Source organism: Cygnus atratus, chromosome 7 (assembly GCF_013377495.2).
Source record: "Cygnus atratus isolate AKBS03 ecotype Queensland, Australia chromosome 7, CAtr_DNAZoo_HiC_assembly, whole genome shotgun sequence".
NCBI classification, from domain to species: Eukaryota; Metazoa; Chordata; class Aves; order Anseriformes; family Anatidae; genus Cygnus; species Cygnus atratus.
The window spans coordinates 3,926,547-3,941,094 of NC_066368.1; the positions used below are offsets into that span (position 1 = coordinate 3,926,547).

Sequence of the window (14,548 nt, forward strand, 5' to 3'; positions counted from 1 at the left end):
GGAGAAAACAGCATTAAGAACTTGACAGTTATATTTTACATGTTACGCTGTCATGGAAAGTCAACGCAACATGAATCAGTGTTACCTCAATAAAATTCTTATCAAGTGTATGTAATGGCTGCAGGATAAGAATAATGCAATTACTATGGATCTGTAAGTACCGTGGTATGGTCACACTGGAAACACGCGGATGAAGCAGATTCCCTTTCCCCACCTAGGACACCTAGTGTTTATATTAACAGCCGTAGCTGTTCATAACTTCAGATCCTCTCCACCAGCGGACCAAAAGAAATAGAACAAGTCTTCCTTTTGCACATTGCCCTGATTTGAGGCGGTCGATATGGGTTAAGATGATGACAATCGGGCCATTTGGAGCTGTGCTGCTCCCGAGGACAAACCTATCGATGGGATTAAGTCACACACTTTGATAGGATGGTAAAGCATGGCAATGAGGAGCCAGCAGCGGGACGAAAGCCTGCCTTGAAAAGCGGCAGAAGAGGCAAGAAAGAGTCCCCGGCTGGCGACTTTCACCGGTGGCCGCGGTTCGTGCCCGGCTCCCGGTCCTCCGCTCCGCCAGGGCGGCGGCCGCGGCGGCCCGGCTCGGTGGTGGCGGCATGGCGGGCGGCGGGGGGCCGGCCTTCGGGCCCTCGGCCCTGGGCACCAGGCCGCAGTGAGTGCGGGCAGGGCCGCGATATGGGCAGGGATCGGGACCGGGATCGGGATCGGGATGGGGAAAGGGTCGGGACCGGGGAGCAGCCGGGGCAGCCCGCGGGGGTGCCCTCCCCGCTCGCAAAGCCTTCGTGTCGGTTGTGGAGCGGGGACGAAGCGGCCCCGTGATGCCTCCTTCCTCTCCTCCTTTTCCCCGATTTCCCAGTGTTAATCGCAATTTCTTCTCCTTCCCCATCTAGCTGGGATGCTGCGTACGACAGAGAGCTGCGGTTTTTTCAGGACACTGGAGACGCCGGGGAAATTTGGTAAATAACTAACTGCACCGGAGCGCGCCCCGTACCCCTGTTGGTAACGGGGGTTGCAAAAGGGCACCCCGCAGTTTGGTTACGGGGTTAGTGAATAGTTCTGGGGGTTGGCAAAATGGTAGCAAATTTTAAATCTTTAAATAATCTTGAAGCCACCCGTACCTCTCCTGCCCGGTTTTGCAATGTAAATTTATAGGGTGCACTTAGATAACTGTCATTGCACAGAAGGTGAGCTGGGACTCGCCGTGTGTTTTACTCATAAACGTTCATTTTGTCACTGAGCTCAGATTTAAGTTGGCAAATTGGCAGTGCTGTCTTCATTTTTTTATATGTGGAGGGCTTCACCTTCCAGAGTTGGGCTTTCTCTGAGTTGTAAGGCCATTTGATTCACTTACACTTAAAGCAAATACAGAATATGAGTTATGTTGGTTGCTGCCTGAATGCTTCAGTAAGAGGTGCTTTGAAGAAGCCTTTTGTATGTCTTTGCTGTCGTGATTACCTGAGCCTTTGTTCCTAATAGGTTTGGAGAAGAAAGCATGGTTCGCATAATCAGATGGTTGGAAAAACAGAAGGTCCCCCATGACAGCTCTGTGCTTGACATTGGAACTGGGAATGGTGTTTTACTGATTGAGTTGGTTGGTATATTGCAAAGTTTGTGAGCTTGATACAAAATCAATGCTCAGAACACTGTAGTTTTAAGTACAGTTCTCACAAGTGACATTAGAAATCATGGCCAGCTGTAACTTACATGAAAGACAAGAAGCAGGCAGCCTAAACTAAGACCGGTGTTCTGTGTTTTCCATCAGCAGAACACTGGTTACTGTGCATGAGGTCTTACATTGTCATTTGGTTTAAGAGGACAAGTGAAAGTACTTCACAGTTGTTGATAGGCCTTAAAGAACATTCTGTGACAAAAACAAGTCAGAATTGCAAGTGGCTGCCAGACAGCCTGTTGAACTTAGATATGTAACTCATTGAACCAGCAGTGCCATTGGGGTTTTTTAAAGTATGAACATATAGCATGAGCAATAAAGAACAACAGGTATGTTGTTCTAGTGCACACCTAGAACATATAAGTCCTTGTTCTTAATGGAAATACATATTTTTTCACTAGATTTGCTTAAACTTCTAGTTTCTTGATACTACCTGGATTGTCAGTACTTCAGTCTTCAAAGTTTACAACATTTCTTTAAATCAATCAGCCTGAATATTCCTTATTTTAACTTTACCATTCTGTCTTAGTACATCTAAAAATGCTTTTCTTCCCATTGTTGTGTAAACCACCCACAGATAAAGAAAGTTGATTAGCACCTTTTGTCCACACTTAATTCTGATAATAGTACTCATTATTGATGTAAAAAATGGTCAAAATCAAGGTGTCTAAATACTTTAAAAGGTTGGTAACAGTTCTTTTCAAGAAGCTTCATCTCTGTCGGGATGAAAACCCCTTACCACATGTGTTCTGCAGTATTACAACATTGTTGTTGTAGAGTGATACAAGATGTTTTGGAACTGCAGTATTCTTTCCAAGTTTTGATTGAGTCTTTTGCTATAATATTAAAGGAGGCTGGTGAAGAAGGGAGCTTTCTTGCTGCAGTAGTTTATATTGTTCTACATTCTCCATTTGCTCCATTAGTTACTGCAGAAATTGCAGTGGTTGGAAATCAAAGTCAGGTTTATAATGCTTTTTTTTTTTTCTTAACATGAACTTTGATTTTAGAAGAATTTAAAGCCTTCATGGGGACTGACTGCCACACTGAAGCATAGGATAAGTCTTATTGTCAAAAGTAGAAATTGCACATCTCATTAAGAGAAATAATTTTTGAAGCCTAATAAGTTTTAAGTGCAATGATAGTTCTTTCACTGTTGAAACACCCAATAGAAAAATCTTCATATTTATAAGACTTTCATATTGGCATCACTTATAAATCTGAAATTGATTTTCATTCTGTAGTAAGAAAACAACGGCCTGTTAGCTTTTAAAAACTATTAAACTGTCCCGAGAGCACCTCCCATACGTAAAGCACCTCAAAATACTCTTGACTGCTTTAACAGAAGGTTTTCAGTCCAGTTTCCATTTGAAAAGTGTCTTCAAAAATTACCTTGTTTATTGTTTCTAAATAATTCAGGATCTCAGTTGCTGAGTTGATGTAAAATTTTTTTTTTTGTTAGCTGCTAGGCTTTGAACATCAAATTAGGCCTCTTGGTAGGCAAGTAGAACACGTCTGCCGTTGGAGCTGGACTTGCTAATGTCATAGAAATGGCAATACTGCAGAAGGCAGTCAGACTTCAGTCGTGAACTCTTTGTAGCAGCTCACTGAAAGGTAGCTGCTGAGGGCATGTGTTATTCTAAGGAACAGGAAGGAACTTAAAACACAGCTCGTTGGGAATACTGGACCCCAGCATACCATTAACAGTAAATAATAGTACATGGGAGTATACCAAGAAAATTGCCCTTAAATGCAGCGAGGTCTAGATGAGGCTTTGTCAGTTCCAACGGGGAATGTTGCACAAAAAGGAGGTGAAAGAGCCATCTGGCTGTGAAATGTTGCTGCCACATGGAGCTCAGACCTCCTAAGTTTTCTGAGGACTGTGGGGGCCAAAATACTGACAAACTTCTGTGAGTGAAGGGTTTTCACTGCCCAAGTGCGGGTGTCTGCCGTGCAACACCAGAAGCCCAAACACAGTGCAGCGCTGCTAACATTGCAAGCTGCCTTCTGCTATTTAAGCAGCTTTTCCAGGAAGTGGCAGAAGCGTGCTTGTAAATAACCACCTTCAGGACACGAGTAGTCCAATTCCAGAGCGCGGTGCGGTCATGTTTGGCGCTTGACTGGATGATCCCTTCCTGTCCGTAGGGAGTCAGGCCGTACAGGTTTAGCAGCATTTAAGGCTGTTTATCCTTCAACTTTCCTTCTCTGCCCCAGAGACTGCAGGAGCGAATGGAAACTCCCTGCAGTGACTCAAGCTCTTCGCTCCCAAACAGAGGAGCTGTTGTGGAAACTACTCTTCCACCCCCAAGCCTTCAGCGCAGGCATCTCAGGAAGCTTGGTTCGCTCTTGGAGCTCTGGGGAGGAACGTGGGCAGAAGCCCGAGCAATATGCTGTTCTTCATCAAATGCAAACAACACGGTCTTTGTGTCTAGCTGAAATTAGCCCTCAATTAAGAACAGCTGGCTAGCACTGTGCTCACACGGACTGAGGGAGGAAGGACTTCAGAAAAAATGTAGTTTTCCCTGCTGTTGAGGTGTCAGCCTTTGGAATAAGTAGGTAGGCAGCGTTTTGCTTAACACTAGTTAAATTCCATGTATTGTTCAAAAAACCAAACCCAAGCCATCCCCCTCCTCCTCCCTCTGCTGTTACTGCCTGCAGCTGGCCATAAGATCATAGCTCTTCCTGTTAGCTTTGGATCCGGCCAGACCGACTGGCGCACGTGAGGCCAGATCTGCTCGCTTCAGCTGCTCCGACCGAGGAGTGGAAACGTGTCACCACCCCCCTCCCACGTGCCCAGCTCCGGCTGATGCCCGGTGCGCGAGCCCATCTGCCTTGCAGAAGGGTTGCTAGGATCTCGTTGCCTGACTTGGGCGAACTGGGTTGTCGTTATCTAGTTCAGAGTTAGACTAGCAGAAAGTCTCTGTGCTTTTGTACGTGCTTCGTGACCTGCCTGAAAATTGCTGATACAAAGACCTCAGTGCAGTGCAAATAATTGCATTCAGATAGACGTTAGCATGAGAAATTAGAAAAAGTAAGTTTTTTACAGTGGTTTTCTGTACTAATAAAATGCACTGCATATTTTGGCTCTTACCATTTAGGTTATAAACCAAATAATTGCTCAACCTCATATGTTGTGCAAGTGTTAAAGAGGTTTTCTTATTGTGAAGCATCTGGCATTGGCACATGTTCTCATCACTGAAAATTCCTCGTTTCTAGGTTACTTTTGGTGCAGATAAGAGCCTGTTCCCCACCAGGGTGTTTCTTTTCACAGTTCTGCTCAGTTTTCCACTTGTTGACATAAACCAGCTTTCAGTCAACAATGCTTTTGATGAGGTATCAGGCAGAATGGAGTTACTGCAGTTCATTCCCTTGGCTGTTTAGCTCTGGTGGTGATAACAGGAATAAAAATGAGTAATTTTTTTTTTCCCTGTCATTAAGATGAGGAGAGGTTGGATTATAGATGGGGAATATACCTGTTGAACACAAGATTTGCTAGCACACTGATTAAGATTCTCTGCTTCTGCCTAGGCAAAAACTGGCTACACTAACCTCACCGGGATTGATTACTCACCTTCTGCAATAAAACTTTCAGAAAAAGTAAGGGAGAAGGAAGGGATGTCTAACATTAAATTACAGGTAAGTGTCGAGAGAAACTTTATTAAGGAAAGAGAAAGCAATTGACCCCGAGGTTAAATGGCCTACTTGATATTCAAGTGCACTCAGTGTAATATAATAATGATGTGTTTTGAAATTCATTTGTGTTTTATACCTCTTGAGAGAACTCTAACCAAATAAATCTGTACTTCCGAGAAGATTCGTGGTCTGTTTGTCTTGTTTGTAACAGTCATCAGGACTAGAAATATTTCCCTGCCTCTAGCGGGGCGGATGGCCATTTGAGAAGTTCTGTCTTTTAGCTGATACATTCCGAATTTCAGATTTGAGATAGAAAATTAAATCCTTATGTGAAGGAATGCCTACCAGTAGCTGTGCAGCAGGAAGTTTGAGAGGCCCTGCCTGAGCAGGGCTGGGAGCAGATGACCTCCAGAGGTCCCTTCCAGCCTCTGCCATTCCGTGATCCCGTGGCTGCCCTTCACACCGAGCACTGTCTGCTGTGCTCTTTTCCCCTCCAGCTCTGTACCTGTAGGGTGTCTCTGTTCTCGTACCTCCGTTGTGATCTCTTTGTGGCAGGCACTGTCTTGTCCTCTGTGTTTGTGCGCAGCACGCAGTGCCTAGGAAACCAGGGATCAAAGTACAAATGAGGATTTAAAGAATGAACTTCCAAATGCGTTAGCTTGAGTTTTAGATGAATAGGTATATATGTGGGCTTTGTAGCAAAGAGATTACCACGTCTGTAATGTATATAATGCCTGATGTAGAGAAAAAAGAAGCTGATGTGTAACTGAAAAGCCTTTGAGTTACCCTTTCCTAAGCATACCTATCGTCAGGTTTGAGGCTTTTTACTTTAAAGCATTGGTTTGCATTAAAAATTCAGGAGCTCTTCAGTAAAGATCGTCTCACAGTTGCAGACTTCTGGTTTAGGTGGAAGACTTCCTGGCTCCATCAGCTGAGCTGTCAGGATTTCAGATCTGTATTGACAAGGGGACTTTTGATGCCATAAGCCTTAATCCTGATAACGCGGTTGGGAAGAGGAAGCAGTACGTGAGATCTCTCCGCAGCGTATTGAAACCAGAGGGCTTCTTCCTCATAACATCTTGCAACTGGACCAAGGAGGAGCTGTTGGATGAGTTCAGAGAAGGTAAGCAGTTGAACAGAACCGTCTGCCAACGTATTTATGGTTGTTCAGGGATGCGGTAGGTAAATTTTAATGTCTGTCTGTTTACTTCGTTAGATAAGACAAGGTGGCAGTAAAAAGACTAGTAAATGCCTTAGCCTATCCTCACTATGTTTTCTTCAACAAGTACAGCATTTGCCAATGCCAATCTGTCAAGCGAGCACAGGTTTTGTTATGCCCTGGAGAACAAGGATTTCAGTCTAGTTACATGGGAAAGGAGAGAATTCTGTACCCATGGGATTGGTTTTTTTTGTTTCTCTTTTGGCTCTTTATTGACAGGTCCAGTTCACCCATCCGACTGATTCTGAAATTACCCATATTTAGGGGAACTGGCAAGTCTGTGACTGTGACCTTTTATGTCACCCCCTCAGTCACCTTTCTGATCCTCTCTGAAGGGGGTTGGTTTTTTTTATTTGTTTGTTTTTATATGCTGGTTAGCTCCTGAATCTCATGCCTGAGGCTTGAAACTCCAGGACTGTGGATCTAAAACAACCATGCCTCCTGGGGAACTAAAATTACTGGCAAGTAACCATCTTTTCTGCCATTAATTTGTGTGATTCAGCCATCTAAGGTTTTTATTATCCATGGAAGGTTTTCAGCTGTGTAAAGCAGCAGTGCAGTGTAACAATACAGTCCTATAAACTTGCAAAGTAACTGCCCTGCAAGTTTTCCAGACAAATAAAGAATGGTTCGCAAAGGGTTATCCAAGAGGAGAATGAAACGACTTCCTTCTTACAAAAGCATTTTGATTTCTGTCTGGCAGGATTTGAAATTCTGGAGGAGCTGCCAACACCCAAGTTTTGCTTTGGAGGAAGAATTGGAAACAGCGTAACAGCATTGGTTTTCCAAAGAAAAGAGTGAGGCCATCCATCTCGGGCAAATTAGATTAGCTGAGAAAAGTCTGAACTTTAAAGTAAACCTGACAAAAACCCTCAGACACGTGTGTAAATAAATGTTATTTGAGTACACAGTAAAATACTATGTATGGAACTCCAAGGGGCTATAAAACATTGCCCTAGAAACATTTCAGCTTTGCATAACTTGCCTGTAAATTTTGTCCTTGCTACAACCTCACTGGTTTTAGGGAAGCTGTGAGTTTGTGTGAGACAAATAAGGCATGCCGAATCTGAAGACCACTATAGCCACACGATGTTTGCATTTGGAACATAAAGATTAGCTAGTATTTAATTTCAGTATTGGTTAGCAGTAACCAATAGCAAAGGTATTCTACAAGGTAAAAATCTCATTCCTCTGTTGTGGTGTAATTGGGAACAAACTTTTCAGGTGTAGGTGCTGTGTCTTTTTTTCTTAGGTAAACATGGATATAACTGTTAAAGAGGGAAAGGAATATAGAAGCTGTAGCTGGTGCAAAAAGAAGGACCAGTCAGTGCTTTAAATTCAGAATTTTGGAAGTTCTCAGGCTCAGCATAGTTCTGTCTCCACCGACTCCTTTCCCGTAGAGGCAGACTATCGAGTGTTTTTAAAAACCTCTCTTGCAGGAATGTCTGCATGCTTTGTCGGTTATTTCCACTGATCCCATAAATATATAAAGACGTGATGTTATAATCTCACTAGCCTGTGACATATGTCTCTTTCATTATTAATTTGCCATACAAAAATGTCTTAAAAGCCAACGATGACAGCAGTGGGAGCAAGGACATGTGACTTGGGAAGAGGATAGGGGTGCCGTCGGGATGTGTAGGGAAGGGGTCAGGAAAGCCACGGCACAGATGGAACTGATCTAGTGGGAGGTGTCCCTGCCTGTGACAGGGGGCTGGAATGACATTGTCTGAAAGGTCCCTTCCAACCCAGACCGTTCTAAGTTTCTATGATATGATTCTGTAATTTCAGATGTATAAATACAAAATAATTAAAAGCTATAACTATACATTCCTTTTTATACATTCTCACAACTATACATTCCTTTTTTTTGACTTGATCTATGATCCTTTTTTAATTTATTTGCCTTTATTTCTGTTATTTTGTACTTTCAGAACACTACTGTAGCCTAAAAGAAAGGGAAGTACAAAGTCTTTGTGCCTTGACACACACGTTAGCCAGGTGACAATAACCTTGTTCTTTCAAGCATCAGGGAGGTCCCATTAGGCAGGCTGGTTGTGTTTCACAGACTAAGTCATGTTTGTGTATCAGAGGAATGCTTCTCCTCGTTGCCAGCCCAAGCAAGGTTCAGAAGATCTTTAAGGGTCAGTAAATACTTCTAGTACTTTCCCAGGATAGAAAACAAGGCGAAATAAAACTTGCGCAGGGGTAGGTCTTCTCTCTGTGATCCAGCTGCTGATGTCTTCAAGGTAAGAATCCTAAATTCTACGTTGTTTTGCTAACTGGAATACACTGATTGCGTTAGAAGAATGGTCAAAGAGCATTGGGAAGGAAGTTTAGTCCCAGGTGAATAGCTCTTTGCATGTTTGCACAGGCTGGCGTTCCTAACTTGAGCGCCAAAACCAGTGTCTTGTCAAGTTACCATTTGGGTAGCTATTGTGGTGTGATGCGCTGCATCTACCCAACAGCACTGCTATGAAATGTAAGTGGTAATTCAGACAGAATATTTTTGATGAAGCAGCACGAAGGATTCAAAGTGCACTACTGAAACCAACTTCAAGAAAAAAAAGGCTATGACATTTTTGTAACAAATTTGGCATCAGGTATAGTTAATGCAAGCAAATATTAATCGGCAGGTATTCTGGCAGGATGTGTTTGGGGCATCTGTTTTATTCCCATCTGTAATTTTTGGTAATGAAGGCGTGATATGGAGTGAAAATAAATTGATGGTTGTCATGGATTTTCTTTTAATCAATTTAGAGGAATTTAACTATAGATCCATACTTCATGAGTTATGTAGGGTTCAGGGCAAGTATTGCTTTCTTTTCTTTATAGGTTAGATAATTATTAGATTTTGTTCACTAGGTAATATTTTTATGTCACTTTTAAAGATAAAAATTAGCTTCCTAAAATAGTTAAAAAGAAATTCTAGCATCAGATACATGTAAATGTATCAACCACTTTCAATTAGTAATTTTACCTGGGCGTTTGAAAGCAACTCATAGTAATGGTAGTAATAAATAGTAATCCAGTATTTCCTCTTGCTATTATACCGCTGTTTTTCAGGGGTTCTGGACAACTGTTGTATTTCTTTATATAATTATTTCCACCTAAAGGAATACATTTTCTACCAGGGAAAGCTTCTTAGTGGTGGGGAAAGGCTGGGAACCAGTCTCCTCTTCCAGCCCACAATTTGCCTACCTCATTATTTAGCCAAGGTCATGGGCTTCCACTTTGCAAAGCATTTCCCTACTGCTCCCAGGCTATGTGTAGCTCCGTAGGCTGCAAGCCTTCAGGGATGGCACGTGGTTCCTCTGCTTTACCTTTGGGATTACGGGATCCAGCCGTAAGGAGGAGATGCACAAGCTAATGCCACCTCTAAAATATTATCCTGCTGCCCCAAGGTGTTGCAGGCTTACTGTAGGAGCCTTGCTGTCTTCACGTAACTATTGCTTTAAGGCAGAATTCATGTGCCTGTCTACTTCTGAGGTGTACATTAAAGTTTTCTAGTACAATGCTCAAGAGAGCCGAAAGAAAGAGCCCGCAGATGGGTGCCTCTGTGGGGAGGGAGGGCGGGGAGCAGAAAAATGGAGTGGCACCCACAAGCGGCATGGTTTTGATCCTGAAATTGGCAGTGGCCCCTCTTCAGTCTGAAATGAGCACACAGGCTGTGACTTGGGTCTAACGAGTTCTGCATCTGACCTGTGGATTGCGTGTTCTTAGACAGGCCCGTGCACTTTGAAGTATCACTGGAGAGTAGAAAAATGCTTGTAAATCATGTTTAGGAGGTTTTTTTGAGGCAGTAATAACCAAGGGCCTGCTGTTTGACATCTGCTCTGTTGGAAACCTGATATTTTAGGAATAATGGAGCCTCGGCAGCAGCTCTAATAGTGCCTTGAACAATGGCTTTTTACTGACTAGTAGGATTTGGAAATGACGTGTCAAAGAATGCTCTCGATTTGGGGCAGTTCGTCTGTCTAGATGATTTTTCATGAAGGTATGATCACGTTTATGGTTTTCAGTGAAAAACCATTCAAAAGAGTCAGAGAAATAAGCAGTGAGTTAGGAGCAGGGAGGCTTTGCCTGTGGTTTGGGCACTTTGATGGTGGTTTGTAAGGTGGGTGTCTTCATGAACGCAACGAAGTCAGGAGGATGGATTTTAGTACCTAAGCCCTAGCGAGCAGCACCAGCTGCATTTGGTACAGCTCTGCCCCCGATACCTGGCTCCTGCTACCTGCTATTGCCAAGCTTTTGCAGGTTATTTTGTGAGGAATTTATTGTGAGAGTCCTTTGTGTTTGTGGGGCTCATCCTGCTGAGCGGGCTGGGAGCATTTTACCCGGAGAAGAGCAGACCTTTGAATTCTTATGGGTTCTATCAGGGAAGTGAACTGTCAGGATGAAATATCTGACAGAGGAGACCGAGTGAAATTAATGAAATAAGTATTGATTCAAGAAGCCAGACCTAGGGGAGTTTTTACACATGGGATTCTGCTAAGGAGTAGGGTAAATAGGTTCTCAAGACAAAAAGCCTTTGCATTTCCAGCATCACAGCACTTTCCTGAAGTAAATACTTCTCCTATAATCGTGTTTATATAAATTTTAAAGTGAGAAATACCAGACATGAAAACTGCGACACAACTGAACGAACACAGAAAATTCAGAAGGAAGGATAACGTTCCCTTGCTCCTTGCCTTCCCTCTCGGTGACCAGGTTGGTATTTGTATGGAATTATCCTCATTTAATGGTCGTTGCTCCCTACGGGGTGGAGATGGTCAGGTGCAGTGCTCTGTAGGTTGTTTTTAAAAGTTAATTTTTGGAAGCTAAGAAGACACAGAATTAATATTCTGTTCTTGAACTTCGGTATAATTCTGTGGTCTAAAAGGAAGAATTTCTGGGAGCTGCAATTTTTTGAAGAGATGCTGGGTTACGTCAGGAACACCAACAGAATTAGGGCAGCTGCTGGTCCAGAGAGGGCCCGCAGGGATGAAGCATGGAAGCACAGCCTGTCCGTCCTGTCAGGAGACGACTTCTCCAAGTCACTGTCAAGAGCATCAGGTTGAAATAACAGCTGCGTGATACGGGGCTAGGATCTACATACAGATACGGGCTCACCCTCTCGATTCCACACTCGATGTTGCAGCACCATTTCCAAACACCGGGAAGTGCACGTCCCACCGCACGGGTCCCAGCTACGAGTCTCAGGTATGAGCGTGCAAACGGTGCTGCGAGCACGCTGCCCCGTGCCCGAAGGATCATAATGTGCTCTGGAGATTGACCGTGGGGTACCTGCATGGAAGCTGGGACGGCGTGTGCTGTAGAGGTGTTGCTGCACGGAACCAGCTGGGCTGGCGCCTTCGGAGACTTCACTTGTGTTTAAGCAAGGGGAAGGTTTCTCTGCTGGGGAAGCACGTCCGTGACTACAAATGGAGACGCTCTCTCCTGTAATTTGCATCCAAATTGGCTCTGCTCTGCGAAGATGCCTGCTGCGGGCCGTGGCAGCTGTGGGGCCGAAGGGTCAAAGGCCCGAAGGGGCAAACGAGGCGATGAACTGACACCGCAGCGACGGGGCTCCGTGCCCAGGTGCGCGAGGCCGATGCCCCTGAGGCCAGGCAAGGGGCTGGCACCGGGCCTGGCAGCTTCTCTGGAGTTATTTTTACGTGAGGATGGGTTCTTGAATAGCTTTTCTGCTGCATTAGGCACAGCATGCCTTGCTTCGTGGCTGACACTGGCTTCTGTGTGCTCCCACGTTCCAGGAATGCACTGGCAGCACTGGAGCCATTGTAAGGAAAACCCGCGTGTGCGTCCCCTCTGCTATGTCCGTCCTGCTGGGTTCCAGGGTGCCTGATGAAAGACTGCCAAAACTTGGGTTATTTCATACCAGACAAAAACTTCCAGTAGGGTATTCAGCGACGTACAGCAAAATTTTCAGTGTTTTGGCGCTCGGATTGCTTTCCTAGTCTTGGCACACCGAAAGGTAAAGAACACGCCTCGCTACAACAGTAACTGCTTTAGTGTACGGAGCCAGTAACACAGCGGATCGTCTCGTGTAAAATATGTGGAGAGCACACAGAAAATTAACGGGCTGGGGCTCTGCTGTGCCTTAAGACCTGCCTCCTTCGTGTTCCCACTGCTTGCTGCCTGCGCTGGGGTGAGAGGAGGGGAAGTTGGGGCTGAGCGTGTTCCTGCCCCTCTGTCTGTCCCAGTGGCACGGACACCTTCGGAGGGGATGGCTCCGCTGCATCGCTTGGCTGGAAGTGTGTCGAGTGTGACCTCACCCTGATGGTAGCAGCTGGGTTGGAGAACAGCTCGTGGACAGCTGGGGCTTTCCGTGAAAGGGGATGAGGTGCTACAGCCTCAAGACAGCGGAGGGAAGGGAACACTGGTGTGTTTTATTTGACGTAAACACGGGGAAAGCCAACCCCTGGCTTAATTTCCATTAGTCAGGTAACAGTGTAGCTTCAAATGAGCAGTTTTTCTGGGTTACTGGAAATTAAACTGGGTGCTGTCAGGCAAACAAATGATGTAGCTGCAAGGTCGCGTATAAATTCTGGATAATAGCAAGTGCCTAAGCCTGGCCTGGAAAGCCAGAGCTAGTAAACACCAGTGAGAGAACAGCAACGAGCCTTGGCACAGCCGCTCAAACAGCCAAGTGCTCATGGACAGTGTCGCATGTCAGGCAGAAGAATCTGGATTGATTTATTTATGGGAAGAATCGGCATTTATTAATTTGAAGTGTTGATAGGGTTGTGAACTGAAACCTTCCATGAGCAGCACGGACACGCAGGCACACGCAAGCTGTTGCGTGTGCACAAGTAACCTGGGAAATAAAAGAGGGATTTTTAGGTTTGGTGCAAATCCCACCATATGCCACATGTGGTAAGAACTCCCCTCCAGATCACAGTGCTGTCTGCATATATTTAGGGTACCAGCTCTCCTTGCTCAGGCACGCTGAGCTAGAACATCCCGACTGTCTTACAGAGCCGTGCTTGCTCCTTGGGTATGGGATATTTGTTAAAATCCTTCTGCTTGCCTCTGCTGAAGTTCTCTGACTTTCAGGACATCTCCCGAACCCAGAGCGTGGCTTCTGCAGGTGGTCTCCGTTTGCTGCTGCTGCAGACCTTCAGCGGGTGGGTGTCCGTGTGCAGGCACCAGGCAGCCAAATCCTCCACCCTGGGAGAGAGGGGAGTGGTGCTCGTCCACTACACTTAGCGCTGCTGTACCTACGTGTTCCAATGCCTTGGGCCCCAATATAACTTCAGAGGGCTCGTAAGGGTTGTTCACTTTTTTCCTACCCACAGCTTCCATCTACTTCAGGCTTGGAGTCAGTGGGTAGTAAAGGCACTGACACCCAGAGCCCCAAATGAAATCAGCTCAGAGTTAAATGGTGTGAATTTACCATCCACAGTGCCTGAACTCCCGGGCCCTGTTCTTTAAAGCTTAAAAGTGATTTCTATTTCTTCCCCTTTTGACAAAGATCTCTTAGACTGTCACCAGAGCAGGGACCTGTGGCCAGCCTTTACATTTAAAGAACGTTCCTGAGAATACCTCTGTAGAAAGCAGGTTTATACTCGGAGGCACAGCGCTGCTGGCAGCCCACGGCCAGCTCATCTGCCTGACAGCACAGCGGATGAGAGGCAAAAAATGCTGGTTTTGAACCGAGCTGCGGAAGCAGCCAGAAAGCAACCTTCTGCTTGGTTCCTGGAGACCAACCCCGCGCTGCACAAGGCTGCCGCGGGGATGGATCCAATTATGCCGCGAGCGCTAGTACCGAAATACTCAGCTGGGAATCCATAAAAACCATTTTCAAACTCGATTCCCAAAGTTCTGGCAAAGGAGCTTCATCTTCCTTGTTACCAGTCTGAACAGGCGATAAGGAAGGCAAGCGGCTTAGGAGGACGGAGGAGCCTGATGCAAAAGCCTCTTCGTGTCGCCATCCCTTCTTCCTGCTCCTGGTGGATTACGTGTGTGCCGAGCAGCAAGCCACCTGCCTTGAGGGGAGCTTCTCCCTTCTC

General features: G+C 45.3%; 1 protein-coding gene across 1 annotated transcript; it reads left to right on the forward strand.

Moving 5' to 3' along the window:
• The first annotated feature begins 560 nt into the window (after positions 1-560).
• EEF1AKMT2 (EEF1A lysine methyltransferase 2) lies at positions 561-8,364 on the forward strand. The gene is made up of 6 exons (XM_035547790.2): positions 561-670; positions 909-974; positions 1,495-1,609; positions 5,213-5,320; positions 6,224-6,440; positions 7,240-8,364. The coding sequence occupies exons 1-6, from the start codon at positions 615-617 to the stop codon at positions 7,335-7,337; spliced, it is 660 nt and encodes a 219-aa protein (XP_035403683.1). The 5' UTR covers positions 561-614; the 3' UTR covers positions 7,338-8,364.
• Positions 8,365-14,548: the final 6,184 nt, after the last annotated feature.